Source organism: Thermobia domestica, chromosome 8, assembly GCF_964235325.1.
Source record: "Thermobia domestica chromosome 8, izTheDome1.hap1.1, whole genome shotgun sequence".
In the NCBI taxonomy this organism is placed as follows: Eukaryota; Metazoa; Arthropoda; class Insecta; order Zygentoma; family Lepismatidae; genus Thermobia; species Thermobia domestica.
Genome location: NC_137461.1, coordinates 95,354,933 through 95,371,442, shown reverse-complemented (window position 1 = coordinate 95,371,442; position 16,510 = coordinate 95,354,933). Strand labels below are relative to the sequence as shown.

At 37.2% G+C, this 16,510-nt stretch overlaps 1 protein-coding gene across 2 annotated transcripts in view; it reads left to right on the top strand.

Annotated features, from left to right (window-relative positions):
* LOC145693093 (oxysterol-binding protein 1-like) overlaps positions 1-16,510 on the top strand; it is a 327,552-nt gene that overhangs the window by 29,320 nt on the left and 281,722 nt on the right. For both annotated transcript variants that reach the window (XM_081768782.1, XM_081768781.1), the window contains exon 3: positions 8,119-8,324. In XM_081768782.1, the coding sequence (XP_081624908.1) occupies positions 8,119-8,324 (206 nt within the window). The remainder of the gene's footprint in view (positions 1-8,118; positions 8,325-16,510) is intronic.

Genomic DNA, 16,510 nt, shown 5'->3' with positions numbered 1-16,510 from the left:
TGAGATTGCGTTAAGCGACATTTAGGGGGGAAAATAAATGGTAATAAATTGCTGATTCATTAATTGAAGAATGTTAGTTTTATACAGATCGGTAAAATACTGAACGCTTCTTGAAATAATGCTGCTTAAAATAAATTTGGCAAGAAAAATACTTTGGCGTACCTCTCCTTTATACGTAAAAAATAATCTAATCTTCTGAATAGTTAAATTAATAATAACTGACACCATTATTTAGTTTTCTCATTTATTTTTAGCGTTTTTTTTAAATATTAAAGTTTAGAATATTGCAAATTATTACTGATTTGTTAAGCTTACTGATACAATGAAAATTTGCACCATTCATTTACTAAATAAATGCAAATCGTCGAAACTTCACAAAACTGTAACTTTATAAATTTTTAACTTTGCAAGAAAAAATAAAAAATGATGACAACGTGTTTCAATCTTGAATTACTTCTTCATCTTCATCTGTCTCAGGGAGGGTATCTTGTGCTTCTCCCGTGTGTTGCAACTGCTGGTAGAACCCGTGTAGATGCTTTGGTAGAATATTCTGATTACACAATTGGGCAAGACTTGCATTTGTTTGGTTGTACAGTATTTGTTTTTTCTCCATTCTTTCTTGCTTGTTTCTGTTGTAAGCTTGGCCACTTTGCTTTAATCTTGTTTTCTCTTTTTGAATAGTTTCCTTTTTAATTCTCAATGTCTTTTCCCCTACGATGTTCTTTTCTGGTGTAAAAGTAATCTTTCTACTTACAATTTTCCTCCGTTTCCTAGCACCGCTTTCCTCATTGCAACCATCACCTGAATTCGACTATCCAGCTGAATTTCCTGAAACCCTTTTTCCCTTAACATATAATATACCTAGGTATATTCATCTGAGGTTGGTGTTTTGTCCAACCAATCTATTGAGTTTTCGGAAGGACAAGCCTGGTTAAATATATCATCGTCAGAGAAATAGTCTAAATAGCTCAGTCCCGAATTAGTTCTTTTTCTCAAGTTCTGTTTCTCAGCGAAATAATGTTCATCTCTTTCTCGATTCTTTTCTAAAGTTCCCTCTTCCTTCGAGTTTAGGGTCTCTTCCTCTACTGCTGTCTCCCGATGTTTGGGTTTTTCTTCCCTTCTTCAGTCTTCTCCTCATCCTGGTTTAGTGTCTCTTCCACTGATACTGTCTCCTGAAGCTTGTTTGGGTTTTCTTCCCTTCTTCATTCTTTTCCTCATTGTGGTTTAAAGTCTCCTCTAGTGCTACTGTCTCCTGATACTTGTTTGGGCTTTTCTTCCCCTCTTCAGCCTTTTTATCATCCGGGTATAGGGTATCTTCCACTGCTACTCCCTTCTGAAGCTGGTTTGGGTTTTTCTTCTCTTCTTCAGCCTTCTTCTCGTCCGACCTTAGGGTATCTTCCACTGCTGCTCTCTTCTGATGCTTGTTTGGGTTTTCCTTCCTTTCTTCAGCCCCAATTTTCATGATCTCACCCTTCAAACAATTAACTATATTGGAATATGACCCGTTTGGTACCCTCGGCTTCATGACTTGTTTTTCAACTTGCTGTTTGGTTAGATTAAAATTTTCCTCCCACGGGAGAACTAAAAGCAGAAAATAGCAAAAAAAATGGACCGATCTAAAATGTGGTAAAAGTAATATTTTTTTGTAAGTGGAGTGCAAAGTAGTAGTTTTAAAAGCTTTGACTAATAGTACCTCCTGTCTACTAAATAAAGGTGACTTTTGAAGTTGGCAGAAATCTTACATCTATTAAATATATTAGGTAGCTTTGATTTCCATTGACCTAAAAGGTCAGCTATAAGTATTAGCACCTTATAGTGTAAGTCGAAGCTTTGGGAAAATATTACTCGGCTATTTTTATCACACTCTTTGAAATCGGTTTAATTTTTACATAATTAACATTGACAATTTGTTACCTGGCCGGACGGGTAGGGGCAACTTGCCTGCCTGCCAAACAGCATTGGATAGGTCGAACGTGAGCACGAACCTTGTTCTAGACGGTCATCCAAACTGGGGATTTCCGTGATATTCTTCAGTCGTAACAGGCGAATGCCCGGGATGGCACTTCTGTAAGGCCAGAGTCGCTGGCTTTCCACATCCTTGACCTCTATTCTTCTCCGGCCTGACCCTTAGTTTCCTAAAGGCCACAACTAATTGACATTGCTAATTAGTTACTAAAGGCAACCTTTGTTAACAGCTAAATTTTATATGCACAGAACCATCATTACAATAGGAATAACCGCCATCAAATATCGATAACACGTAACGTCCACGTCATGAGCAGGTAACATAGAGGACGCGCACGGCTACCGAACATAATAGAATGCAACTGATGCCCGTTATAGGCAAACAAAATTATGTGAGTAAATTTTGACTAGCGCAAACTGTTGGGGCACAAATGACTGCTGCCAGTACACCTGAGACAGTCGTACTTGTGGGATGTTCAAGCGCTACAGTGTCAAGTTTTTACCAACAGTGCTCATGACGGTCAGTCATCCACCAAGCGATCACACTTGGATCAGGTACGTGCGGTGGGCAGAAAATGAACAACGAATAGCACTATGGTATCTCACCACAGGCGTATGTCAATGGAGGAATTGACGCACCAGTACAATGTGGGCCAATAAATCCTACAACAATTTCAACCATGACCATGTGACATACCTTACATCGGTTAGGGTAACAGCCGTAGACCAACACTATTACAACAACACAGAAATAACATAAGGCTGACATGAACAAAAGCAAAGGGATCATTGGACTATGGATCAATGAAAGAAGGTTATCTGCAGTGGTAAGTCCCGCTTTTCACTGAACCATGTCGATGATATTGTTCGAAACAACATGAGTATACGTCTCCGGGTTGCAGCATGGTAATTCCGTAGGACGATGACAGTGCTGTTTATTGTCTGGGTCTGGGAAGTGCCGCACAAGTATTTCTTACTCGATTAAACCTTTCATGGCCCATACCTCCAAGTCCAAGAGAGCAGCGTCATATTCTAGCAGGAGAACGGAAGGTGTCATCGGGCTGCGTTTTTTACATAATGGTTGGAGGAACATGAAAATGAGTTTTCAATACTACCCTGATATCCAAAATTGCCAGACTTAACCCTATTAAGCATGTATGGAACATGCTGTGATGTTCTGTGCAATGTACTGCAGATTGTCCAAATGTACACCACTTGTAGGAACTGCTGCAGCATAGATAGCTTGGACTGAACCTGCAGAATACAAGGAGTATACCTTGAGGAATCTATTCATAAGCCCTTGAATGCTTTGATTACCCAGAATGAACACGCTATTAGATAAGTGTCCCTAATGTAGTGATCGTTTAGTCTTAGTGTATAAAATAATCATTCCTAATAAATTGTCAACAATAGGAATATTTTATATAACATGTTTACTGAATTTTAACGACTCTTTCACCATTCCGTAAGCTGAACAGTGTTACCTAATGCAAAAAGCTGCGCTGAAATAAGAATTTTCGAAGATATTAGTGGACAAATATAAAATAGGCCTACATGCACACATAGAGGAATCCTAAAAAAATGAATTATTGAAGTCCTACGTTATTTTCAGTGTGTGAAACCGGGATATTGTTCTGCACATTTCCATTTAAGTGATAGGATGTTTAGAACACACTTTTTGTAATTGTTCATATTTTACCTTGACCTTTATCCAGTTGTACACAGGAAGTTTATTAAACACGGAAAAACATGTTCACGATAATCGTTCATTAAGCAGAAAAATGTCAGGCTTTTCAACGATATTTTAAACGTTTTAAAGGCAAAGTTTAAACTTCTAAGACCCATTGATATTCTTAGAAAAATCTTCAGTCCATTACGGTGAATATCAACCCATGTATCTTGATAGTAGTTCCCCGAGGTCATAGGCGTATCGATCCTAACACCAAAGTCTAGGATGGATACGGTCATGTGGGGTTATGGAATGCTCCATCAAAGGGGTCCTTGTGTAATTGACATACTAAAATTAACTGTAAAACAATGAATAAATAATTTCTAATAGTTCTTAATATAAACTTACTCAATAGGAAAAACAAAATATCAGTGTAAATGTATATTTCTGACTTCAATGAAAATATTTGTGGAAGTGGATGCAACTGGTAGAAATTAATGTCAACAAATCATAATTATTTTCACGAATTTTGAATTTTGTAATGATTTTCTAGACTTTGGTTTAGGTAAGTATTATGCCCCCTAGGCCCGCTATTTACACCTAAGCTACACCTATTTGCACCTGAGTTTTCTTTTCTGCCCGACAACAATTACCATTGTTAGGCTTATATTCGTACAATGCCGTTGCATGTACTGTCTGGGAATAGTTTGTTGTTTAGGATTTTAATTCTACTCGCAGAGGCGTTGTTGTGCTAAGGTTAAGTAAACATAAATTTGATTTCCCCCACCTATTGTTGAAAAGGACGCATATGTACAATAATTTTACCATTCTCCCTGAAACCATTAAAATAACACTGACTATTTAATACACACCACTATGGAATTTCTGTTCCTATTTTGTTGACAAGTTTTGAAATTATTATATTTATTATAAATGTAAACGAAATTATTGATTTTAGCCTACTAGGCTATTTAGTGAAATGGTGTTAAAAAATTGATATCTGAAACCATACAGTAAATGGAACGGAAACAATCATTGTCAAAACTTGCTAAAAGTTGCTTCAAACCTTACCATTGTTTTCCCCTTGCATGGTCAATACAATTGTCACTTTCAGTCTACTGGGAAAAATGCATTAAACGCCAAGCGTAGAACCTCTTAGCTCCTTCCCCCTTACTTGCTCGCAACACACTATTTTTTCCCAATAGGCGCTCTGAAGTCGTGTAAATTGGACGCTTGTGCAGCTTTGAAAGTTTTCGCCGAAGAACTTCTGCACCGAAATATGAAACCTTAAAATGTATTATACGACGTTACATACTATTATTGCAAGTAAAATAGCAGTAAGTAGCTATAACATTATTACCGTTTACTTCAGAAGTGAGGCTGAGAGCCTCTTACGTATATTTTTAAGATAGCAAAATTGCTGTAAGGAAAAGTATTTGTTCTTAGCAGGTAAATAGAACTGCAACAAATACTGGAAATCATTGATATCATTACATCAAAATTGTTTCAAGCGACTCAGAACCAACTTCAAGATGGCGCTTACTACACTTTTGCCATGAAATATTGTAACAATCATGCACCTACTACATTTATTTGCTCCCAGCACGAAAATAATTTGGTGTTTGAAACAATCTAGTCTACAAGCTAGTTTCTTCGTTTCATCGGAAACATTTATGCAGTAAATACAAACGACTGAGTGTTACATACGACATTTTTGCCTCCAGCAAGTCTAATTACATCCGTGTAAGCGACATAGCTATCTCGGCAACGGTTAAAGATAGAAACATGGCGGTTAGACCAGTCGATGCGCCTTAAAATTCTGAGCCAAAAACTGCAAAAAAGTCCATTTCGAAAAAAATGTCGCTTACTGCGTTAATGCCGGAAAGGGACGATATAATCATATAAGGTAATAGGACCTCATCCAAGGGAATAAATTAGGTCAAAAACGAAACACGTGGTTGTACTAAAATTTGACAATTTCGTACCCATAAAAGGGAACGAGATGGACCACCAAAATTTATAGTAATATATATTAGGGTCTTATACAATTATACCAAATGTTTAAATTGGGCAATTTCTAAAATTAAAGGGGTGGGCCAAGGTACCCCATCCCAAATTTTAAAGGGATGTACCAATATATCCATGTCTTATGATAAGGAATGGACCCCTATACATGACCATATAATCATATAAGGTAATAGGACCTCAACCAAGGGAATAAATTAGGTCAAAAACGAAATACGTGGTTGTACTAAACTTTGGCAATTTCGTACCCATGAATGGGAACGAGGTGGACCACACAAATTTATCATAATACATGTTAGGGCCCTAGTACTATAATACCAAATGTTTAAATTAGGCAATTTCTAAAATTTAAGGGGTGGGCCAAGGTACCCCTCCCAAATTTTCAAAGGGGTGCACAAATGTACCTATTTCTTATACCCCTCCCAAATTTTTAAAGGGGTGCACAAATGTACCTATGTCTTATGAAAGGTAATAGACCCCATACATAACCATATAACCATATAAGGTAATAGGACCTCATCCAAGAGGATAAATTGGACCAAAAGACCAAACACGTGGTACAACGTATTGCTTACGTTTATATTTTGGCAATTTTGTACCCCTAAAAGGGAACGAGGTGGACCACCCAAATTTATCATAATACATGTTAGGGCCAGTACTATAATACCAAATGTTTAAATTGGGCAATTTCCAAAAATTTAAGGGGTGGGCCAAGGTACCCCTCCCAAATTTTTAAAGGGGTTCACAAATGTACCTATGTCTTATGAAAGGTAATAGATCCCTATACATAACCATATAATCATATAAGGTAATAGGACCTCATCCAAGAGGATAAATTGGGCCAGAAGATCAAACACGTGGTACAACGTATTGCTTACGTTTATATTTTGGCAATTTTGTACCCCTAAAAGGGAAAGAGGTGGACCACCCAAATTTATCATAATACATGTTAGGGTCCAGTACTATAATACCAAATGTTTAAATTGGGCAATTTCCAAAATTTAAGGGGTGGGCCAAGGTACCCCTCCCAAATTTTTAAAGGGGTGCACAAATATACTCATATCTTATGAAAGGTAATGGACCCCTGTATACGCCCATATAACCATATAGGGTAATAACACCTCATCAAAGGGGTGAAATTAAGTCAAAAACCCCCGAAATTTGAATTTTTGGCAATTTTTTACCCATAAAAGGGAACGACATAGATCCCCCAATACTGATAGAGGTACATACTGTGGTCCTAGGCTACCACACCCAATTTTTAAATTTGGCAATTTCCAAAATTTAAGGGTGGTGGTCCTAGGTACCCCTGCCAAATTTAGAGGGGGTGATCCTAGGTACCCCTAGGTCATTGACCCCGGGCCAGGTTATTGACGTTTAAGCCCGGTCATAAAAGAGAGTGAGGATGAGTCATTCGCGCCAACGCCGGGGCCTACTACTACGGATTGTCACTAATCACATACTAGGCTGGTAGCCAGTCCAAAAATCTAGGGGAAGCCCGGTAGAAGTTTGGGACGGGGTCCCGATCCAAACGTATTATAGTTTATATTCATATAGCTCAGCGCACAAACTTCCTGGTCGCCAAGTCGCCATTGGTGACTAGAAATTTAGAGCTGGCGACCAGTGTTCAGTAGGAATGGTTTCTGCCTGAACTCACAGGGCAGCGAATTTTCTGTTTCGTAAGAAAATAATTGTCACTGAGTGAGAGAAAACGCGGAATGTGAAGTCTTTCTTTGTCAAATCATAGGCCGTTTAGGGAAGGGGGCATCTCAATTTGTACGTGAGAGATACTGGCGACCATTATTTTTGGATTGGCGAGTGCGTCTGACATTGAAATTTTGCACCCTGTTATAGTTCATTTGCAAGCGTACTGTGAAAATTTTAGGGGACCAGTAAAAATTTAGAGGGTGCCCGCTCCCTAGACCCCATGGATACGGACCTGTCACATACTAATATGATGTAGACCTATCATGAATTTTTATGTCAATTATATATTGTGGATCTCCAAATTTTTTGTGGCAACAAATATTTCGCGGAGTACATCATCAAATTTCGCGTGTGGAGATGCTGTTTTCATACAAATATACAAATATCTCTTTAAGTATATTACTTCATTAACAGATAATCATTTTTAAACATATTTTCTTTGCCGTTCTGTTACTCTAGCATAAAATTAATAAGTTGATACCAAATCAGATGCAAACACTGCTCAACTTACTATCACATTTAGTGACGTCATATTGTGTGGTGCTCTGGTTTTGTCAACCTAAGATCTCCCGGGATATCATACTCAAGCAGTCATTCAACATCTATATGACACGCTACCTACCAACCAGGTACCTGCGCTACCACTCAGACCTATCCAACCAGGTACTTGCGCTACCACTCAGAGTAGTTATATATGCTATTAAGGTTAATGTTTTTGAACGCCCTACATAACCTACAATTTTTGTTACCAGGTCACCACCGATCGACGGCATACATTGATAGTGAAAGAATATTAATGGAAACTAGAAAAATTAGAAATGTGGTTCAGGAATTGCAAATATTGAATAAAAGTAACATGTCCATGCTGAATCGTTTAGAGAAACTGTTCGCTACTGCTAGCTCAGATGACAAGGAGAAATATAAAATGCTTGAGAAAAATCTCGAAACTATAAACGAAGTAAGTATTTGATAATTGATTGTTTGTTTGATTTGAGTTCTGTAAGACTAAGTACGTGCTGATTGTATTTTGGTTTGAAATATGTTATTAGCTATCTAATGATCACTACGCATGCAAATGTATCTTATACAAAATAGAGAAGAAAAGCCTATCAATGTGTGCGGAACTTGTTTATTAGAGTGGAGCGATTTTTTAAAATTCGAAAATTGGATAGGGGGCAAAAGTTGTATCATATCATAATACTTTACCATAGAAAATTTCAATTCTCTAAAATAATTTTTAGCCGGGGCGCAAGGGGCCTTAAATTTGAGATTTTGTAAATCTATTTCTATTTCTGTGCAACGATTTGCCAAATCTTCGTTGGAAGTAAACTGTAATTTGTATTGTGGATAGAGGGCAAAAGATACATTCTGTATCAGTAGATAGCAAGAATTTTTTTTAATTCTCTAAAATTATTATTAGCTGGGGGCATGACAAAGGCGACCATAATTTTTACTTGAAAAAACGGGGCGCATACGAATCGACGAGGGGGGAAGTAAATATCTGACTTTCAAATTGCATTTTGGGACTCAGTAGTGTTTTCAATTCACAAAATACACAAATAAGAGAGATAACACAGTGTTTCTAATTTAAGTGCTACCCAACAATGCTTCTAACTACTTGAACTCAGTACTCAGAATTCCCATTCAATTCCCAGTTAAACCACAGAACACTGAATTCCCATTTGAACATTCAGAAGTTCCATACACGACTGAACCTTCCCAATGAGTGTTGGTACGGAAAAGTGTAGAGTTTGCATTGACCATTTATATTTTGAATAATAATTACGGGACACCTGAGTCAATTTTGCTTAAAAACGGGACATTTAGGCGTCCCGTTTGAAAATCAGGAAAAAAAAACGAGACAACGGTTGAAAAAAAGGGACTGTCCCGGCTAAAACGAGACGTCTGGTCACTTTGGGTATGACCCTGAAATTTGGGAAGACGAAAAGTGATCAACTATAAACATTTTGCTAATTTGTCATAAAGAAGCTTTTTGCTGTATAGTAACAGTCTTTTTTTAATATCCTATAATGAACTTCTTGGTAGTATTAAGCCATTAGAATATGGTGGGTGGAAAGCACGAAATCAGGGCGGGCGCTCGTGCAGGTGCTAAATAAAGCCTTGCGCAACAGCCTGACGATTGTTATCAGTGTGTTATATGAGTACACGAGATACGTGCATGGTTAACGGCCGTGTTGCTACGTTAACCTGATTAGTTTTGTGCTTTTGTAGCTACTGCAGTGGCGGATCTAGAGGGGATCGGGGCGATTGCCTCCCGCCCAGAAGAGGAAACTTTTTTTTAATTTGATATATAAATAAAACCCATCCCAGAGTTTGGAGCTCTTAAAAGTAGTAAGTATCAGTATTACAACCCACCGCCCCCCCCAGAAGCCCGTCCTGGATCCGCCCCTGCTGGTGAGTTAATTTTCTACTATTGTGTTAGTGCCTAACATCTGAAGTCTTTATTTAGTGCTATAAAGAAGAAAAATGACAAAACCAACCGCGAAGAGTGAGTCAAGAGCAGAAGAGATGTTTTGTAGTGCCAAGCCCTCGAGTGGAGAACGCTTCCAACTTAAAAACGTTATGATATGTTATTTACTTACACGTTAGCAGTTGAAGGGGGTCGAAACTAAAGTACCAGCAGAGAATTTGATTTCCAGGAAGGTAGCAGAAAAGGTGGAAGACATTTGCAAACGTGCTTCAATTCATCTTGTTTCGCTCCGCCCTATATTAATAATGATCAACAGTTACCACAGAAAACTGAAAAAATGTTTTTAGAAATCGCGGTAAGAAGGAGCATGAAAGAACAAATAAATTTCAAGAATTGAAAGAGCAAGGCAATAAACTGTTTGATATAGTAGCTTGCAAGTGTTCAGATTTCACCAGGGCTGTAGTCGAACGTACACGGAGATACACGCCATATACCCTCTGCTTAGTCTTAGCCACTACAGTGTACCCTCCGCTTCAAAGTATATAAACCCTTGAACATGTGGCTTCAACATCACCATGCTGCAAATGTCAGAAATCAAAAGTTTGTGCAAGACGCACTAGTTAACACTTGTTATGAAGAATCAAAAGATGCGCTTTTGAGTGTTTTTAAGTAAACTGGTGCAAATAGCTCTAGAAGAAAACTGTAGTGATGAAGGTAAATAATATCTTTAAGGTAATGTTATTTTATAGAAGTTTTTAAACATCTTTTGCCAGTGTTATTTAATTATTAAGAGTTTTTATGTGATAAGTGTGGAGTAGGTTCGAATTAAGAGATGTGAATAGCTCCAGAGGAAGTTAATGGTGGGTATTCAAATTACTTTGTTCAAATTTTCTGTTTCGTGTTGTTATTAGTGATATTTAAGATATTTAAAAGGTGTTCTAGTGAGAACTGAGAGGACAGCATATTTTAATCACGCTCGACCCTAGCCATATGAACTAAATACGCTGTTCTAATTGGTTGAAGTTATCCGTTTCTCACCACGTAGCATACATATAGCAGAAATCAAAGGCTGGCTGCTCTTGGTTCTCATGGCCGAAGGTGCTGGTGTACGGGGTCCCGGGTTCGATTCCCGGTGGGAGAGCCTTTGTGATTTTAACTGTCCTCGATATATCTGTGTTCGTGTCCCTGTCGCTCTAGGTAATTGGAGAAAGCAAGTTAAAAATAAGTAAAGCAAGTAAAATTAGATATAAATAGTTTAAGTAAGTTACTGGAACACGTTCGGTGAGTCAGTTGACTTTTAGAAAAAAAAAAAGGTGCTGGCGCAACAGGCTAGTAATCGTATTTGCTTTTAGCGTGGGTTCAAACCCGGCCCAAGGAACTTTTTTATTTTATTTAAATTTTCACATCACTTTTCTCATTAAAATAAGATGAAAATAATACTCAAAAAGTGATTTACTTACCTTACGCGTTCAGTTTTGCTATACAAATCCATAGTATAAGTAGTAGTTGTAGTAGGAACGGGTTTGAAGCCCTGCAGGGATCGTTTTGTTTCACCTTGACCCATGCAACCAATCAGAATCTTGTATTTAGTTCCTATGGCTAGGGTCGAGCGTAAAAAAATATGCGTGAGGACAAAAGTTTTATTGAGGAAACGGATGCAAGTAGCTTCCGGTCAAGACTGTCAAGGTTAGTGTCATGTCTTATAGTTTATCGAAGATTCTCATTGTTACTGTTGTTACTAGCTACTATTATTTGGATGTTATTATACAGGAAGGAACCAAAACACAAAATTGTTAGTTTTAGGATAAGGAGATAGATCGATGCAAAATGGCGCATTTTGTTCTGAGAGGATATCCAAGCGTCTTGAAGATCTATAGCTGTGATATTTCAACTACTCAGAACTTTGTTCTTTGCTGAAGAGAACCAAACTTGTTCGATATTTTTAAACTAAGCTATGAATATTTTCAATATCACACCAATGTTAAAACGTAACTTTGAGCAATACAGAACCTATCACTTAAAAAAAATGTGTCTTAATGATTTTTGGGCACAATTTTCTTACCATCTGTCACATCGGGCCCGATTTTTTCTGTTCCTTCTCGGAGTGAGTTGGTTCCTTCTCCATACCTACACCCATTTATGTTATTAATGTTTAATGGTGTGATTTAAGTAAGGAATGTCATGAAGAAAATAGCATGAAATGCTTTTAGACATAAAAACGGTAATGTATCCTTTATAGTTTAATTGAACTAATTAATACATGCGTTTTACATTGATAATTAAACAATGGCTACTGTGTATTTTATGTCAACCATAGATGATCACAAAACAGCGTATACTCTCTGAAAATTTTAGGACTATAGCACTGGATTTCACAAGTGTCGTTGTGACAGTGCCTGAACTGGAAAGAACGTTTTTATCAGAAAAAAAAGGCAAGTAGAAAAACGGTAATCGGTGGTATTAATGTTACTTAGACAAAGAAATTGAAGGAAAAAGAAGAAAGAAAAATAAAAAAAAGCGATCTTACGATGACGCTTACAATCAACTCAGTACCAGTTACTTATCAAATCTTCATACTTCTCTTCAGCTTTAGTGATGAGCAAATGCAAGACCAAGACCAGCCCGGGTGATCTTGGTCTTGGTCTTGCACATCCAGTCTTGGTCTTGGTCTTGCATTGAAACACTTGGTCTTGGTCTTGCTTGCAAGAGTCTTGCAAGTCTTGCTTTTAAATGATCGTATACTTTTCATAGGTAAATTTTACTCTGGACATAAGGGATAGTAAATTCTACAATGTGCCAATAATAACAGAAATACGATGTATGTTTCTAAATGTAACATAGTTTACCTTCGTGTAAGTATGATGGTAGTGTGCAACATAGACGATGACTTTTATTTTTTTAATGGGTGTCCACGCTTCACTACTTATAAGATAAATCACAACGTTTCGTAATCTTTTTACATTTTTTAACAGATCCAACACTCCACTGGTTCCCAAACTGGGGAGGCTACCCCTGAGACACATGAAAGAAAATCAAGACGTCACAGATTTTGAGATACCATGAACTGCAAAATTATTTTTACACTGTGGAGACTGTGATAAAAGCCTAGCAAATAAGAAAACTGAAAAACTTGCGCATGCTCGCTGGTTAACAACGGCTTGCAGACTTTTCCGCCTATATCTATATATGAATGTCAAATCTTGCAGAGGAGCTCAAAACTCTTGCATAGTTCGTGGTAAACGTATATGCACTAGTGCGATTCAACATCAAACTGAAACCTTATGTGAAATACGGAGCTAAATGTTTGTTCGTGACCATAAAACTTTCGCGATGTTTGCAAGAACCGTACAAGACTTCTGTCAATAAAGTAATTCCCAGAAACGCATTCTGTGCATATCCTAAAAATATTCTCGTTGCCATGATTGGTGATGACAGATCAGCTACACACTTTGCTGTCGATAAAATTCTCCAATCCAGAAAGCAGTATAAACCTTCTGAAATTTGTTCCTTCCAAGTGCCAGTACTAAACTTCGAGGCCTATAGTGACTCATGTGACATGAAAAATTGCAAGAAATTTGTTGTTCAGGAAAAAAAAAAGAAAAGAAAAAAAAGAAAAAGAAAAAAAGAAAGAAAGAAAGAAAGAAAAACGTGTTAATATCTCTGAGTTTCATTGTCATACGCAAGCACTGGAAAGATTAGTGAAAATAGTGAAACTTCTTAATGTTGGGCACGAAAGAGATTTCTTTATTCGTTCCAAAATTGAGCTGAGAAAAAATACATGCCTACTTTTGAGACAAAGTCGCAGAATTTTACACGAAGACGTGAATGAAACTTGTGGCTGGGTGGGATTGAACTCGACGGCAGCAACCTCCTCGTGGTGAGTTCTGAGCTGATGTAGTCTGTAACATAGAATATGAACTTCAGTAGCTTTAGAAATCCACCTGCACACGACAACGAAATGAAATCTCTGAGTTTTACGTCCCACGGTTATGCCGGTTAGGCTAAAGGAGACGGTGATGATGAGTGATGAATGAAATGGTGGAATGAAGAAAGTGGGAGGAAACGGGAGAACCCCGAGAAAACCCACGCACACGGTGTTTGTTCACCACAAAGTTTGCACACGACAACGAATCTTAACACCTTCAAATTACAGTCTATTTCAAGCGAAGAGCTATGTAAATACACAATAAATGTGTACTTATTTACAAAATCTATTAAGCTTAAGGCGCATTGCGCCCCGGCTAAAAATTATTTTCGAGTATTGAAATTTTCCATGGTAAAGTACTACGATATGATGCAATTTTTGCCACCTATCCAAAACCGAATTTCGGAAAAAAAAGTTTTTTTTTTTAATTTTTGGCCTCTTTTCAACTCACCTTACTGTTTATATAACATTTTGTTAGGGGAAAGTCCACTTCCTCCACCAAGAATTCTGCACCTTGTCTTATTTAGGTAGCATTAAAAAAAATCATATACAGGGTGATAACGAACTATGCCGACAAACTGCAAGAGGTGATTCTTCACATCAAAATAACAATAATAAAAAGTCCATGTAAACTTATGGGAAAAAGTGCACAGTTCCAGAGCTAGGGCCGCCCAAAATTGTGTAAAAGTTGTATTTTAACACGCATTATTTCCAATTTGAGAAACTGTGGAATGGCAGCCTATATCAGCATAAAGGAAGTCACACATACACCATCTAAAAATGCATATTTGACCGATGTATAACGGTTGCCCAAGGGTTTCCGTAGAGGACATAATTCCCCGACATTCTTCCAATAGAATTCTTAGATATGCTTTGATTTCAAGGTGATTCCAAAGTAATCTATAGGTAAGCCTTGACAACAGCGAGCACAGAATGCTTCGGTGAGAAGTCGGAAGTGTCGGGGACTGCCAGCTCCATGGTTTCTATAATTCCAAATAACGCGTGTTGAAATGTAGCTTTTCCACAATTTTGAACGTGGAAAAGCTCTGAAACGGTCCACTTTTTCCCCGTAGCTCCATACAATCTCCTCTTCCGGTTTTTTGTATAGTTCATTAACACACCATATATATATATATATATATATATATATATATATATATATATATATATATATATATATATATATATATATATATATATATATATATGATAGATACGATGAATAAATAATGCATAATACCCCAACAAAAAAAATTAATAGCTGATAGATACAGCGTTCCTCTTTTTACATTTGCAATTAGAATTAAAACATCTTTTGAAGCCTGAAGTAAAAATCACAACCCGAAAACTGTTGGTGACCGAGTCCTGTTTGTTTTATTTTATTTCCTTATTAATTTTTGAGTTTAATATCCCACGGTTATGCATTGAGGCTATGGGGGACGGTGATGATGCTGTGGATAATAAAGGTAGAATGAAATAACTAGAAGAAAACAGGAGAACACAGAGAAAATCCACGCACACAACCTTTGTCCACTACGAAGTTCACTTGGCGCGGGTTTAGATTAGGGATGGTATCGAGAGAAGACGAGGCTGTATACAGTCTCGGTTGACAAATAGTCTCGATTTATCTCAATAGTCTCGACAAAAATTGTTGAGTTGAGTTGGTTTTGAGATTAATGTTCTTTTCAGCAACGAGGCTATCAGACAGGACCTACTGATTAACGTGAAATCCGAACCACATGAGCTCCCGCCAGGAATCGAACTCGGGTCTCCCGCACCAAAGGTGCGTACGCTAACCGCTTAGCCACGAAGCAGCTCTCGACATAAATTATGTGAAATTAAAAATTTGTAAATAGTATAATATTATAGCATGTTGATTGCTGATTTTATTTCTTCATTCTTAACTCCGGAATTATTGTAAACTGCGTACCTCTTCCTAGCTAAATGGCTAACGATCGTGTTTTGTGTTTGTATGTTTGCGAGTTCAGTTCTCAGTGGGTATATCAAACCTTGAATAAAACCCGAATAGTGATCCACATCCCACTTTAACCGGAAGTTTTCGAAGATGACATTTTGTTAAGATTAAAAATATTTTTAAGAAAGAAATCAGAACCTACATGCTCATATGGATAAAAGCTTTCCTCGAAGTATATGGAAAGCATTCTACTCTGCAATGCAATCTGCATATTAATATTAAAGTTTTTCTTATTTATTTCTTGTATCAAAATAAGGTATTTTAATACTTGATTAAATATACAATAATATATAACTGTTTGGTTAAAAGAAACACAGTACACAATATGTAGCTAATTTACAAAATCCGTTAAAGTGTCCATGTTTTATGAAACTACATGTGCCTAATTTGATAAAATTTTAACTACAATGGTTAGTCGACAAGGTGTATATTTACTAACAGGACAAACCCAATTTCTATTCTCGATGGGACTTTTTTTTTTTTTTTTTTTTTTTTTGACGCGGAGAACTTTATGTTGAAATAAAGCACAGATTTTTTTTAAATATCCATGAAATTGGCTTTATTTGACAGATCATTTTATGGCATTAAGGGCTGAATATGAGTTTGGGCATGTGGCCACCGCAGCTGTAATCTGAAGATCCAATTTTCACACATTTTTCGCAGTCAATCATGTTGTATTTCGGCAATACCGCGTCGAATGTTGGCTTCCAAGTGTTCCATTGTTTCTGGTTTCTGGCTTCAATTCCTGTACCAGTTGAATCTTGGAAGCACGTAAACCAAATTTTTTATGCAAAATTTTCCATAAAGTTCCTG